The 13886-nt window shown below is 36.3% G+C and overlaps 1 protein-coding gene across 1 annotated transcript in view; it reads right to left on the bottom strand.

Moving 5' to 3' along the window:
• Nucleotides 1-534: 534 nt before the first annotated feature.
• LOC145994147 (uncharacterized) overlaps nucleotides 535-13886 on the bottom strand; it is a 118406-nt gene continuing 105054 nt past the window's right edge. Inside the window, exons 11-12 of the mRNA XM_083130238.1 lie at nucleotides 4181-4333; nucleotides 535-1726 (exon numbers count right to left, since the gene is read on the bottom strand). Coding sequence (XP_082986364.1) covers nucleotides 1575-1726; nucleotides 4181-4333 — 305 coding nt within the window. The 3' untranslated portion in view covers nucleotides 535-1574. The remainder of the gene's footprint in view (nucleotides 1727-4180; nucleotides 4334-13886) is intronic.

Below are 13886 nucleotides of genomic sequence, written 5' to 3'. Positions count from 1 at the left end.
TTTAAATAAATGTTATCTATATTGAATGGAAACATAATCCAAAGTTAAACAATTTCATCTATATTGAATGTAAATATAATCCAAAGTTAAACAATTTCATCTATATTGAATGGAACATAATCTAAAGTTAAACAATTTCATCTATATTGAATTGAAACATAATCCAAAGTTAAATGATTTCATCTATATTGAATGGAAATATAATCCAAAGTTAAATGATTTCATCTATATTCAATGGAAACATAATCCAAAGTTAAACGATTTCATCTATATTGAATTGAAACATAATCCAAAGTTAAATGATTTCATCTATATTGAATGGAAACATAATCCAAAGTTAAATGATTTCATCTATATTGAATTGAAACATAATCCAAAGTTAAACAATTTCATCTATATTGAATGGAAACATAATCCAAAGTTAAATGATATCATATATATTGAATGGAAACATAATCCAAAGTTAAATGATTTCATCTATATTGAATGGAAATATAATCCAAAGTTAAATGTCTATATTGAATGGAAACGTAATCCAAAGTTAAACTATTTCATCTATATTGAATGGAACATAATCCAAAGTTAAACAATTTCATCTATTGAATGGCAACATAATCCAAAGTTAAACGATTTCATCTATATTGAATGGAAACATAATCCAAAGTTAAACGATTTCATCTGTATTGAATGGAAACATTATGCAAAGTTAAATGATTTTATCTATATTGAATGGAAACATAATCCAAAGTTAAATGATTCCATCTATGCATATTCAATGGAAACTTAATCCACTTAACGAAACGTGGTCTGACGAGTTTCACGAAACTTAGGGTATACCCTCTGAAAATTTTCGACCACAGCATGCATCTTTCCCCTCTACCCTTCAAATATAAAAGACGCATGTTTATCAAAATTTCTCGGCTGATATGAGTGTAGTTAAGAAGAAAATACATGATGGTCTGTTGTTCTTTAGGTATGATATGTCAGAAAAAAGTTTGAACATGAAGAATAAATGCGTTAATTTATATGATGAATGGTAGAACACAGTGTAAAGATTGAATCCGTGTTTGCTAATTATGGTATCCACTGCTTGAATTTCAGTACCTATATTGTGAACATAATAAATAAATAAGAGGGAGAAAATATAATGTTATAAATCTTTTTTTTTTAACACACGAGTGCTAATGATGTTCAATTAAATACACATTCCTATTTTGAACAACAATATATAATCACTCATGCAACTACATATTCACACAGTGAGCATAACTATAAACAAGAGTGTATTTCAAATCGACTTGAATTTGGAACCAAATTCTTGATACACTGTAAAGGTAGGGGAAATATAATAATTCTATTCCTCCATATGACGTATGTTTAATACATTCCTGCATATGAGGGTGATTTGTAATAGCATTTATTAATGCCAAAAAACACTGAGGGGTGTAGATGGTTTTTGTGCTTCTATGATGTGTCTATGACGTGTAACACTAAAACGTTCATCTATTCAAAAACAATAACCATTGAGAGCTAACAAATTTAACATTTTCTCTTTCGTCAATAACTCAGTGTTGCTAATCCAGGAGCCATGTTTTGAGGGGGATGTTTAGGAACGCTGCGTTGATCCACTCCTTAAAATGGCGGCTAAGGCTGTGCGTGGCTGCCGGCTTCATCTCCTTGACGATTTCATCCGCGTTTTGGTTCAGGAATCTATTCATGGCTTGACCTTGAAAGAAATTAGTGTAATTATTGCAGTGGGATCTTACCCACACCTACATAGCTAAACCAATCATCAATTTCAAATCTTTTCTTCGGAGATCCTCTCTTCAAGGATACATATCTTCTTTATAACCTATAACAAATCCTATAACCCACCCTAATAATCTGTAAACCAATCATTGATGTGTTCAACCGAATTGGTCAACATAATATAATTACTACATCCTATTCCTATTAACATTACTCACCCTTTATCTCCAACCTTTCCATATGTAAACCTCGATACTAATATTTTATCATTACTTACGCCTTTATCTCTAACAATTTACAATATGTAAACCTTGAACGTTTTGGAAACTTTGCAAAGTAGAACAACCACGGTATCTATAGCTATAAATCAAAATTAGTGTAATCTTAAATACCTGTGTAAATATTTTTTTAAAGTAAATTGTAAAAGAAAAATGAAATAAATTAGTACACAATAAACGGGGGAACCGAAATTCTGAGGAAATGATGTCCTGGTTTATTGTTTAAGGACACCAGGACAAAAGCGCAATATATATATATATATATTGCAATATGTTTGACACAAAATTACAAGTTTTTTTTATTCAACTACAACCGCAACAGCAAATTCGGCACAAATTCAATCAGTATTGTTTCGGGAATAGTTAGATTCTAAATATTATCACTTTTCATTAGTAATTGATAACAGTCCAATATCTCAATATCTCAGAAAATGAATTATTATTTTGCTTTGGAAGAAGGGAAGGGAAGAAAAATGGATCATGGAACGAATATATTACTACCATACACATATCTGTTACCAAGAGTAAAGAAAAGATCAAGATGATTTGAAGATATGGGTTAAACAAAATTTACGTACATGGGTCATTCGTACGAAGAAGTACTACATTTACATAGTAGGACACCATGGTTTTAAACATAGGGTAATTCCGGGAGAGATGGATTAGTTCTTTATTTCTGAAACTAACTGCTAGAATGCACTGGTGGCGATGTTGCCTGGCACTGGCGTAAGCAGAGAATGGGGGCTGAAGGGACTAGGGCCCCCTCTGAAGATCTCTGAGAAAAAACAGAGTGGAAAATGCAAACTCGCCTTAAAATGGGCCCCGATTGCCATTTTTGAGAGTGGAGTGTTTTTAATATACAAAATATCTTATTGTGTATACCGCCCCCAACCTTTACAATTCCAGCTTCTCCCGAAAAATAATCCTACGTACGCCAGTGTTGCCTGGTAATGGTGGAGATTAGTGAGACGCTGTGTTGTTTTTGTGTTAATTGAGCTATAATTTTAGCCAATATGTCGTCTAAATTGAAATCAGGTGGGTCAAAGTTTTTTCATGATTTACACGGAATGGTATTACGCACGTTATCTGATACCTTTGAACCATTGTCTTATTAGTATTACAAGTTGGTCCTATGATACCCCCCCCTTGAAGTTTCATACACATCCCCGAGGAAAGCGGCTGGATTCAATACTGTCTGAACCACACAGTTTAAAGTGGGGTTCGAACCAGGGTTGTTCAAGTTCTAGGAACCTGTTTTCTCGTACAATTTGAATTCGGTCCACGTTGCATATCGGTTTATTGAAGAAAAAATGTTCCTGGAGCGTATTTTAATTGCTCCTGAAAAGTAAGTCCTGGACAGTATTTAAATTGATCCTGAGAAAAAAGATTCCTAACTGAAATACTTTGCTGATAGGAAGGTTCTTTACGGTCCAGAACCTATTTACGCTCGCTGATTTTCTCTCCTGGACCGGAATTGAATTTATTTAACAACCCTGGTCCGAACCACTAAGTGTCTCCACTGGGTATCGAACCAGGCACACATGATGCCAGTGGGATGCCTGAGTCTAGTGGGGGGATTGAGGACTGAAAGTGGTAAACGTTGTAAGTGCCAACAGCGAAAATGTTGGGAAATCGCATCGTTCCGCACATCAGCCCGTAAGAACATGCACACTAGTGACCTCTTTACATGCCCTTTGAACTACTTAGATGGCTACCAGCCACATGTCACGTTTACCACATTATAAAGCATGGCACATTTCACAGTTTAACGTGGAAAACGGTGTTTGAATTATTGTGGCACTCACAGCGTTTACCAATTTTAGTCTTCAATTCCTGGCATGGCTCCCGATTAATTCATATCCTGGGAGAGAGAGAGGGGAAGAAATAGAGGGAGAGAGAGAGAAAGAGGGAGGAAGGGAGGGGGAGAGAGAAAGAGAGAAAGAGAGAAGTTGATGGAGAGAAATAAAATGATGGAGAAAGGGATGATGGGACAGAAATATAGAAAGAAGGAGGGAGGAAGAAGGGGAGGGAGGGAGATGGGGAGGGAGGGAGAGATAATGAGGGTAGTGGGGGGGGGGTGAGCGGTACAGAGAGTGGTAAAGAGAGCTTATTGTTCTAACTTACTGATGACGTAGGAAAAACATCGACCTTACCCAGAATGTTGTCACCATTTATGTAGTCTCTGATTCTAAATCTGGATCTTCCTAAACTAAAATCGAGAATCATCCTCTCGGTCTTCATGTATTCCTTTCCATCCTCTTTGGTAACTACTTTTCCATACAGTCTTCCTACGCCGGTGACGTCACCTGAAACAACAACACTGTAACGTATCTTTAACCTCCCAAGGTAGGTTTATGTCACGTATAACAAAGTGGAACAAAAAATCTACATTTAAGAACATAATTTGACTTAGAAAAAAAAATTTGAACCAACAAAAACACATATTTGGTTAAGCTCTTGGTAACCGTAAACATAAGAATTTGGTAGCTTTTACTAAATTTATTAGTTTTGTTCAAATTATTTGGCAACTTTAAACAAGTATGCAGGATTACTAAATTGATTTGGTTCTATTTAGACAAATATTTGGTTACCAGAAACTAGCTTTTGCTTCATGGAAACTTTTTTCTGTGTAAATAAACACTCGTATTCACCATAAAATAGTCTCTCCTTGCCTAAACTCCCTCCTCTAAATCATTTGTAGCATACCCAAAACATCGTGCACAAAATTCTGATTTATGACTACATAACTGACATTCCATTAACGTACACATTTGAGCACAATACAAAATTTAGAGTGAAAATTCTGTATAAATTCGTGAATTAACAAAGTAATACTTGCATTATGTGAAAAGTAGCTAAAATTTAACCCATGTAATGACTGACTGCTTGTATTTTACATCGAATTTCTGCCAATTTTGGTTAATCGCGACGATGGGTGATGATTAGATTAAATTGATGAAGGGACACTCACAAAGAAAACCCATGAAAGGCTGATACATTTTTTGTGAAAGATGAAAAATAGAATAAATATCTATAAAATAAAGAAATATATAAGGAAACGTATAACTACGTAAAGAAAACAGAGAATGTTTTAATGAAAAAAATAAAAATGCTGATAACAAAGAATAGAATTATAAAATTTTAAAAAACACAAAAGAATATGAAAAGAACCAGCTGAGGCAAAAGAACAGAGGAAAGGGAAAGAAAGAATAAAACAAAATAAATTTCGAGTAAATATAAAACGAAAATATAAAGGGGACTTAGGAAAATAAGACAGAAAGATTAAAGAATGAGGATAAGAAGAAAATGTATGTAACAAGATAAAAGAATGAACAACGAAAAATGTAAAAATAAGTAAAGTAAACAGTTACTAGTCATATAATAACAAACTGAACATTTTTCGGAATTTGTTCCAGCAAATTCTCAGAAAACACAAGAAATATCCATGAAAAACTAAGTATATATAATTGATGCAGGTAAAAGATGAACCTTAACATTTAAGAAACATTTGCCCAATCTGAAATATGTTACCTTTATTGTGAGAATCGAACCATTTCTACTAATAAATATTGTGTATATTTGGTATACATGAGGATTCTTACGTACTGATTTTCGTAGGTTGGTGATTTTTGCAAAAGGTCAACAATTTCTGGGATTCACTGGGCTTTTGGGAGACTTAGATCTCTAGGATCTTCTGAATTTTTCTTAAAACTTTTATGTGCATATTGGCCATCTAAAAACTAAAGGTGAAAATAGCAAGAATAAATTAGGATTCGAAATAAATGGCCTCAGCCTATTTGAGAATTTTACAGAATTGCTCATAGTAAAGAAAGTCAGGAATAAACTAAGAGAAAGAGAGAGAGAGAGAAAGGGAGAGAAAACGAGACAGAAATAAAGCGAAAGAAAGTGATAGAATAATATAGACATAGGGAAAGGAAGAAGAGATAGGAAAGCATAGGAAAAAGACTTGAAAGAAATGCAGATATGGTAGGAGAAATGGAGAGAAAGATCTGTAGATAGACAGAGAAAGGAATGATAACACCAAGAGACCGAGAAACAGAGGAAGAAGGACAAAACAAAATAGGGTGAGCAAACAAGAAAGAGAAGATAGAGAAATAGGGTGAACAAACATGAAAGAGAAATAAAGAAACACAAAAGGAAATAGGGTGAACAAACAAGAAAGAGAAGATAGAGAAACATAAAAAGAAATAGGGTGAACAAACAAGGAAGAGAAATAGAGAAACACAAAAAGAAATAGGGTAAATAGAAAGAATGGACAAGAAAGAAGAAGGCAAAAACATCATGAAGGAAAGGAGTAGAGAAACTAATGGAAAAAGAAATACTTAAATAGAGCAAGAAAGATAAAAAAATTAGATTGAGAAACGGATAAAGAATAAATAAATACTGGAAGAGAGAAACATGAAAGGAAAGATGCAGAAAATGAGGAAGAAAGAGAAGGGAATGTTAGAGATACAGAAAGAAAGATACATAGGCATAAAGAAAGAATATCATATGCCGGCCTCAGTGGCTCGTTCAGTGCGCTACGACACCAGGGATCCAGAGTTCTAATCCCGGCCTGGGTGTTCTATGTGAATGTCCTTTGATTAATTTCATCATCGTCCTCAGTAGTGTAATTGGATTGTTTCAAAGTCATACTTAGTAGGTATTGTTTTTTTTTATCAATTGAATATTATTTTTTGACATACTTTGACAATTTTTTGTCGATGTTTTAGCGTTTGACGATTTTTCAGTGCAATTTTCACCGCATCTCATTTTTTTCCCACTCATACTTGGTAGGTATGCATTTGTAGCTTTTTTTTATCAATTGAAAATCAGTTTTTGACATATTTTGACAAATTTTTGTCGATGTTTTAGCGTTTAGCGATGTTTTTGTAAAATTTCCTATTTTTTTTTCCCACTCGTACTTGGTACGAATGCCACGATCTTACGTGATATAACTTAACCTATTTATTTTTTTTTCGTGCTAAACTACACGAGAGCCTCTACGTGCTTTGACCTATTTTAGAGTAGAACCATAAAGACAGAGCTGCAACCGAAAGTGAGGCTCGAAGTGAGGCTTGGTGAGGCTCGACTTAATAGTTTGCTTTTGTAAGACATAAGCCTTATTTTCTCGCAGTGTTGCCAATATTTTACTCGAAATAAAATCACCAAGGTTTTTTTCTTGGTCTAACCTATGTTATTGAACTGCGTCGTCACGTCCAAACCTGCATGACTTCCGAACACTATTGGTTTTATTTATATTTTTTTTTACGTATAGGTGTATATGATGAATCCCCAAACAGATTTTTCCTAAGTCTTACTGTTTCCAAGATAACCTCACTTCCGGTTGCCATTTTGGATTTCTGAACATAGGTTCTATTCATATTTTTTCTTACGTATAGGTGTACCTGATGAATCTGCAAACAGATTTTTCCTAAGTCTTACAGTTTCCAAGATAACCCCACTTCCGGTCGCCATTTTGGATTTCCGAACATAGGTTCTATTCATATTTTACTTACATATAGGCGTACGTGACGAATCCGTAAACAGATTTTTTCTAAGTCTTACCGTTTCAAACATAACCCTACTTCCGGTCGCCATTTTGGATTTCCGAGCATAGGTTCTATTCATATTTTACTTACATATAGGCGTACATGACGAATTCGCAAACAGATTTTTCCTAAGTCTCACCGTTTCTAGTAGTGCAGATTGGGGCATTCAACGTCCTCTTGTGGTGAGCTGAAGTGGTGAGCTTGCCTTAATGGATTTCTATCGTAAGGCATGAGCTCTATTTGATGGCGCAGTGTTGCTTATGCAATTAAGCTGGTTCTGGAACCGAAAATGAGGCTCGGTGAGGCTCGGTGAGGCTCGCCAAACCTCAAAAACCTATTTTCTCTCCATGTTTCGCGCCTTATTTATTGTGCTGACGATGTTTCACAGTGTAGAAAACAGCACCAAAACATCAAAAACTTATTTTTATTAATTGAGGTTTACCAAACCTCAAAAACTCTTATTTTTTTTCTATGTTCAGCGTCTTATTTATTGCGCTGACACAACATGATGAGTAAATAATGCAGTCTCTTATTCTTGAAGGATGAATGCATATTATCGTAATTTTCCAAGCTCCGGTCAAATGTTTGTATATTGTGACCTTTGTAAACCTCTCTCTCGGGAACGATGTGCCACACACATGCGCGTGCACGCCTATATTGTGACGCAAACAAACAAACAAATAATATTTTTTTTAAGATTCCTGGCCCCTAACCCCACTTCCGGTTGCTATTTTGGATTTCCGAGCATAGGTTCTATTCATATTTTATTTACATATAGGCGTACGTGATGAATCAGCAAACAGATTTGTCCTAAGTCTTACCGTTTCTAAGATAACCCCACTTCCGGTCGCTATTTTGGATTTCCGAACATAGGTTCTATTTATATTTTTTCTCACATATAGGTGTACGTGATGAATCACCAAACAGATTATTCCTAAGGTTTACCGTTTCCAAGATAACCCCACTTCCGGTCGCTATTTTGGATTTCCGACCATAGGTTCTATTTATATTTTACTTACATATAGGCGTACGTGATGAATTCGCAAACAGATTTTTCCTAAGTCTTACTGTTTCCAAGATAATCCCACTTCTGGTTGCTATTTTGGATTTCCGAACATAGGTTCTATTCATATTTTACTCACGTATAGGCGTACGTGATGAATTCGCAAACAGATTTTTCCTAAGTCATGAATTGGAGGGTTCTATGGCAACTTATATTAATTCTCGTAAGAGAACAGAAAATACAAAAAAAAACAATACTGTGGTTACTACAACAAATAGTCTTCTTCAACCCCTATCCAACAAACACAAAAAAAAATCATCATCCTAACTAGAACCATGTAACTAACATTGTGATGACTCATATTAAATACCTCTTAATTGTATTACTTATAAGGGTATACTTATAAGCATATATACTCTATAAAAGTATATGAAACAGGTGGTTTCAATACGGTTCGCGCTTTTATTATATAAGACGGCATATACTGCAGATCAGTCAGTCTCGTGAGAGCAGCCGAAGAGTACGGATGTTCTGTTGCAGTGCTTCTTGGTTTTTGTAAAAATAATAGGTATTTAATTTTCTTTGAAGCCACATACTATCTATTATTTCAAGTTCAAAGGTGTTTCACGTGGTTTTTCATAGTAATTTCGACCAGATTGAATTTTGACGTGATCGTGCATTTTCTATTTCACCTCAAGAAATTCTATATAAATAACATACCTGAAAATTGTATCGCTATATACTAGACTTTTTGATTTCTGTGATTTTCGAAAAAGCAATGGCATCCACCACCAGTTTCAATTGTAAAAATGATAAAACTGAATGTGTTACTTGTGGGAAGCTAATCTCAAGGAACAATTTATCGGTACACAGGGCAAGATGTGGCGAAACAGGTTCGAGAATTAATCGTTTGTTACCTTCTAAGCCTTGTGCTCGATGCGGAAAGATGATTAGCATTGCAAATTTAAGTAAACACCTCAAAATTTGCAAACCATCGACCGGACAAGCATCGAAAAGAAAAATCGATAATGCAGATACGGAAGCTTCTACTTCCAAGCAAATTAAATTATCCAATGAAGGCAAACCAATTAGATCTGCATTCAACGACCAACTCCAGGATTTTTCAATTAAGTCAGAACCAGGCCGTGACATTCTTAGTTTCTTGGACGAAACGAAAACACCTGTACTAAATATTTTGAAAGATAAACTTGAAAACAACTCTATAAAAGTATATGTTGTTCTGTTTTCCGAATACGAGAAAGTCGATGGCACAACGAGTATTTTTTATCATTGTACAAAAAATCAGACTCTTCATTTTGCTGACGTTGAAAATTTGGACAATTTTTATTATAAAGTTTCCAACGAGCTGGTTAAGAAACACGACGATTTCGAGGCTAAAGGGTCGGGATGGTCTCTGTGTGGAAGTCCTCACACGTTAACTGTTTACGTGAATCGATTCTTGCCTCTTCGAGCTTCCAGCTACGTTCCTCTTCCACCGAACATTCAACACAAGAGGGCTGTGTTAAATATACAGAACAGCGATAACAAGTGTTTTCTCTGGTGTGTGTTGGCTGCACTGCATCCTGTTTATTGCAAAAATAATCCAGAACGGATTTATCATTACAAGCAATACGAGTCCGAATTTGAAAGTGTAATGTCTGACATCGAATACCCGGTGACATTGTCGGATATAACAAAGTTCGAAAATCGTACAGGAAAACGCATCGCTATTAATGTGTATTCCTTCACGTCAGATAAATATCTCGTGCACCCTGTCAGGATAAGCGATATCGACGATGACGATGCTTGTGTAATAAATCTCCTTCTTATTTCCAACGAGGATGATCATCACTACACGCTAATTCGTTCTCTATCACGTTTGGTCAGAAGTCAAACTACCAAGTATGCAAACAACATCGAAGTTTGCCCGAGATGCCTAACCACGTTCGACGATCGTGACCGACGTGATCATCAAAATCTTCATAGTCGTCAAATTGCTCTGGAGAAACTTGCCGAACATAAAATTTATTGCGGTGACAACAGACCGGCTAGAATGTTGATGCCCGAAACGAACGAAGTTGAAGAATTCAAAATGCACAAGGCATTGTTGGAACATCCTGCAATCATCGTCGCAGATTTCGAGGCGTTCCTCAAACCACTCTCCTACTGCGAACCGGATCCTGAAATTTCCTCCACAACGCCGTACCAGCTTCATCAACCTAATAGTTTCGGCTATGTTGTTGTGCGACGTGATAAAATAAATGAAGCATATATATACCGCGGGCCAAATGTAATCGAACACTTCCTGGAAAAAATGGTGGAGGAGGTTGAGGTAATTGGTAGCGTACTGCTTACATCAAAACCGATGGCACCTTTAACTGAAAATGAACTTCAAAATTACAATTCCACTGAGGTGTGTCCGGTATGTGATCAAAGTTTCACTGATGAGAACAAAAAAATATTCCACCACGATCATTTCAGCGGAAACTACATAGGTGGAATTTGCAACACGTGCAATCTTAAAATCCAGAAACCTAAATTCATCCCCATATTCTTTCACAACGGAAGCGGATATGATTTTCACCACCTGGTGAGACATCTTGGCTACGATCCGAAACGTATAGGTGTCTTGGCCGAGAATGAAGAACGTTACATTAGTCTCAGCAAGCAAGTGTCGATTCCGGGAACGAAAAATACAATCGAGATGCGCTTCCTGGATTCGTATAGATTTCTCTCTGCAAGTCTGGATGCTTTAGCGAACAAACTCACCGACGATCAATTTAAAATAACTGGAGCTAGTTTTCCTAACGTAGACATAGAACTCGTTAGACGTAAAGGGATTTATCCTTACGAATACGTTAGTGATGGTTCTAAATTTAACGACGACGCTCTCCCACTTCCAAGAGAATTTTACAGCAGACTCAGAGAGAAAGGAATCACGGACGAAGAATACCAACACGCGCAACTCATGTGGGAGAAATTAGGATGTAGGACACTCGGAGACTACCACGATGCCTATTTAAAATTAGACGTGACGATACTCGCGGATGTTTTTCAAGCGTTCAGGAAAACGGCAACGAATATTTATAAATTAGATCCAGCGTATTTCTACAGTCTACCGGGATTAGCGTGGTCGGCAATGTTATTCCAGACAAAGGTCAAGCTGGAACTGATATCGGACGTTGACATGTTGCTATTTATCGAAAGAGGGATACGAGGTGGAATGGTGCAATGCGTACAGAGACATGCGAAAGCTAATAACGTACACATGAAAGAAGATTACGATTCAAATCGAGCATCGAATTACATCTTCTACGCTGACGTTAATAATCTCTACGGACATGCCATGGTTCAAAAACTTCCTTACGGGGGATTCGAATGGTTAGATCCCACTTCGATAGATATTATTCATTTCGACGATAGCGAGTGTGGTTTCTTCGCAGAGGTAGATCTCCAATTCTCCGACCACCTGCACGAGACGTTTTCGGATTTGCCTCCGACTCCCGAAATCAAATGTCCACCCGACTCGGTTCAAGACAAGCTTTTGTTAACATTGGACCCTAAACAGAGATACGTCGTCCACTACAAGAATCTCCGGTTTTTGATTGGGAAGGGTGTTCAGATAGTAAATGTTAGACGAATACTAAAGTTTAAACATTCCACGTGGTTAAGACCTTACATAGAAACTAACACACAACATAGAACAGCTGCCACTTCCGATTTAGACAAGGACTTTTTTAAATTAATGAACAATGCGGTGTACGGAAAGACCATGGAGAATGTTAGAAAGCACGTAGACGTGAAATTAATTTCCGATAAGAATAAATGTCGGAAGTGGATAGCCGATCCTAGATTCAAGTCGAGAAAAATTTACAACGAGAATTTGGCACTTTTCAATCTAGATATAAAATTGATGAAATTCAGAAAACCAATTTACGTTGGCGCAACGGTTCTCGACTTGTCGAAACTTTACATGTTCGAATTTCATTACGACGTGATGAAACCCTTCTACAATGATAAAATATCACTTTTGTACACGGACACCGACAGCTTCATTTACAGCATACAAACACCTAACCTATACGAAGACATAAAAAGTCCTTCCATGCTTGAGTATTTCGATACTTCTGCGTATCCTCAACCCAACAGATTTGGAATTCCATCTCGTAACAAAAAAGTCCTAGGTAAACTGAAAGATGAATGTAACGGTGATGTTATTGTCGAGTTCGCGGGTTTGCGTTCGAAGATGTATGCCATGAGAACAGAAAGTAGCGTCACGAAGAAAGCAAAAGGTGTGGGCAAGAATACGGTGGAGAACAAACTCACCTTCCACGATTACATCGATTGCCTTTACTCACAATCGACGATACTAAGTATAGAACAAAGAATCCAAAGTGTAGACCACGTGATTACAACAAACGAAGTTAGGAAAGTAGCATTAGATCCGCACGATGATAAAAGATGTATTTTGTCTTGTGGAATCCACACGTTGCCTTGGGGACACTATCGTTTAGAAAATAGTAAAAATTGTAGACAATGCAATTGAAAAAAATAAACTTAAATAACTATAACTAAAATAAAAAAAACTTTGACTGTCTCAAATTATCACATACACAATAAAGAACTAGCAAGGACAATGAATCTCTTTGGTTTCCGAAAGCAAACAATGGAGACTGTACACCGCAAGGCAGATCATGAATTTCTACCTTCCATGTTATCTAAACTCAACGGCCTGTTGATCAATCAATTTTCGGAACGCTGCTCTTCTTGCTGGAACAGTGACGATTTCGGATTCGCGTCGATCGACATGACGAGGAAACCCAACGACGAAAATACAGAAACAAAATCAACGACTTTCTAAACGTTGCAACGTTGTGAGAAACGTTTCTCACAACGTTGCAACGTTTAGAAAGTGCTTGATTTGTTTCTGTATTTTCCGTCGTTGGGTTTCCTCGTCATGTCGATCGACGCGAATCCGAAATCGTCACTGTTCCAGCAAGAAGAGCAGCGTTCCGAAAATTGATTGATCAACAGGCCGTTGAGTTTAGATAACATGGAAGGTAGAAATTCATGATCTGCCTTGCGGTGTACAGTCTCCATTGTTGCTTTCGGAAACCAAAGAGATTCATTGTCCTTGCTAGTTCTTTATTGTGTATGTGATAATTTGAGACAGTCAAAGTTTTTTTTATTTTAGTTATAGTTATTTAAGTTTATTTTTTTTCAATTGCGTTGTCTACAATTTTTTACTATTTTCTAAACGATAGTGTCCCCAAGGCAACGTGTGGATTCCACAAGACAAAATAC

This window comes from Lepisma saccharinum, chromosome 10 (assembly GCF_977018435.1).
Source record: "Lepisma saccharinum chromosome 10, izLepSacc3.1, whole genome shotgun sequence".
Classification (NCBI taxonomy): domain Eukaryota; kingdom Metazoa; phylum Arthropoda; class Insecta; order Zygentoma; family Lepismatidae; genus Lepisma; species Lepisma saccharinum.
This window is presented reverse-complemented; position numbering and strand designations above follow the sequence as displayed.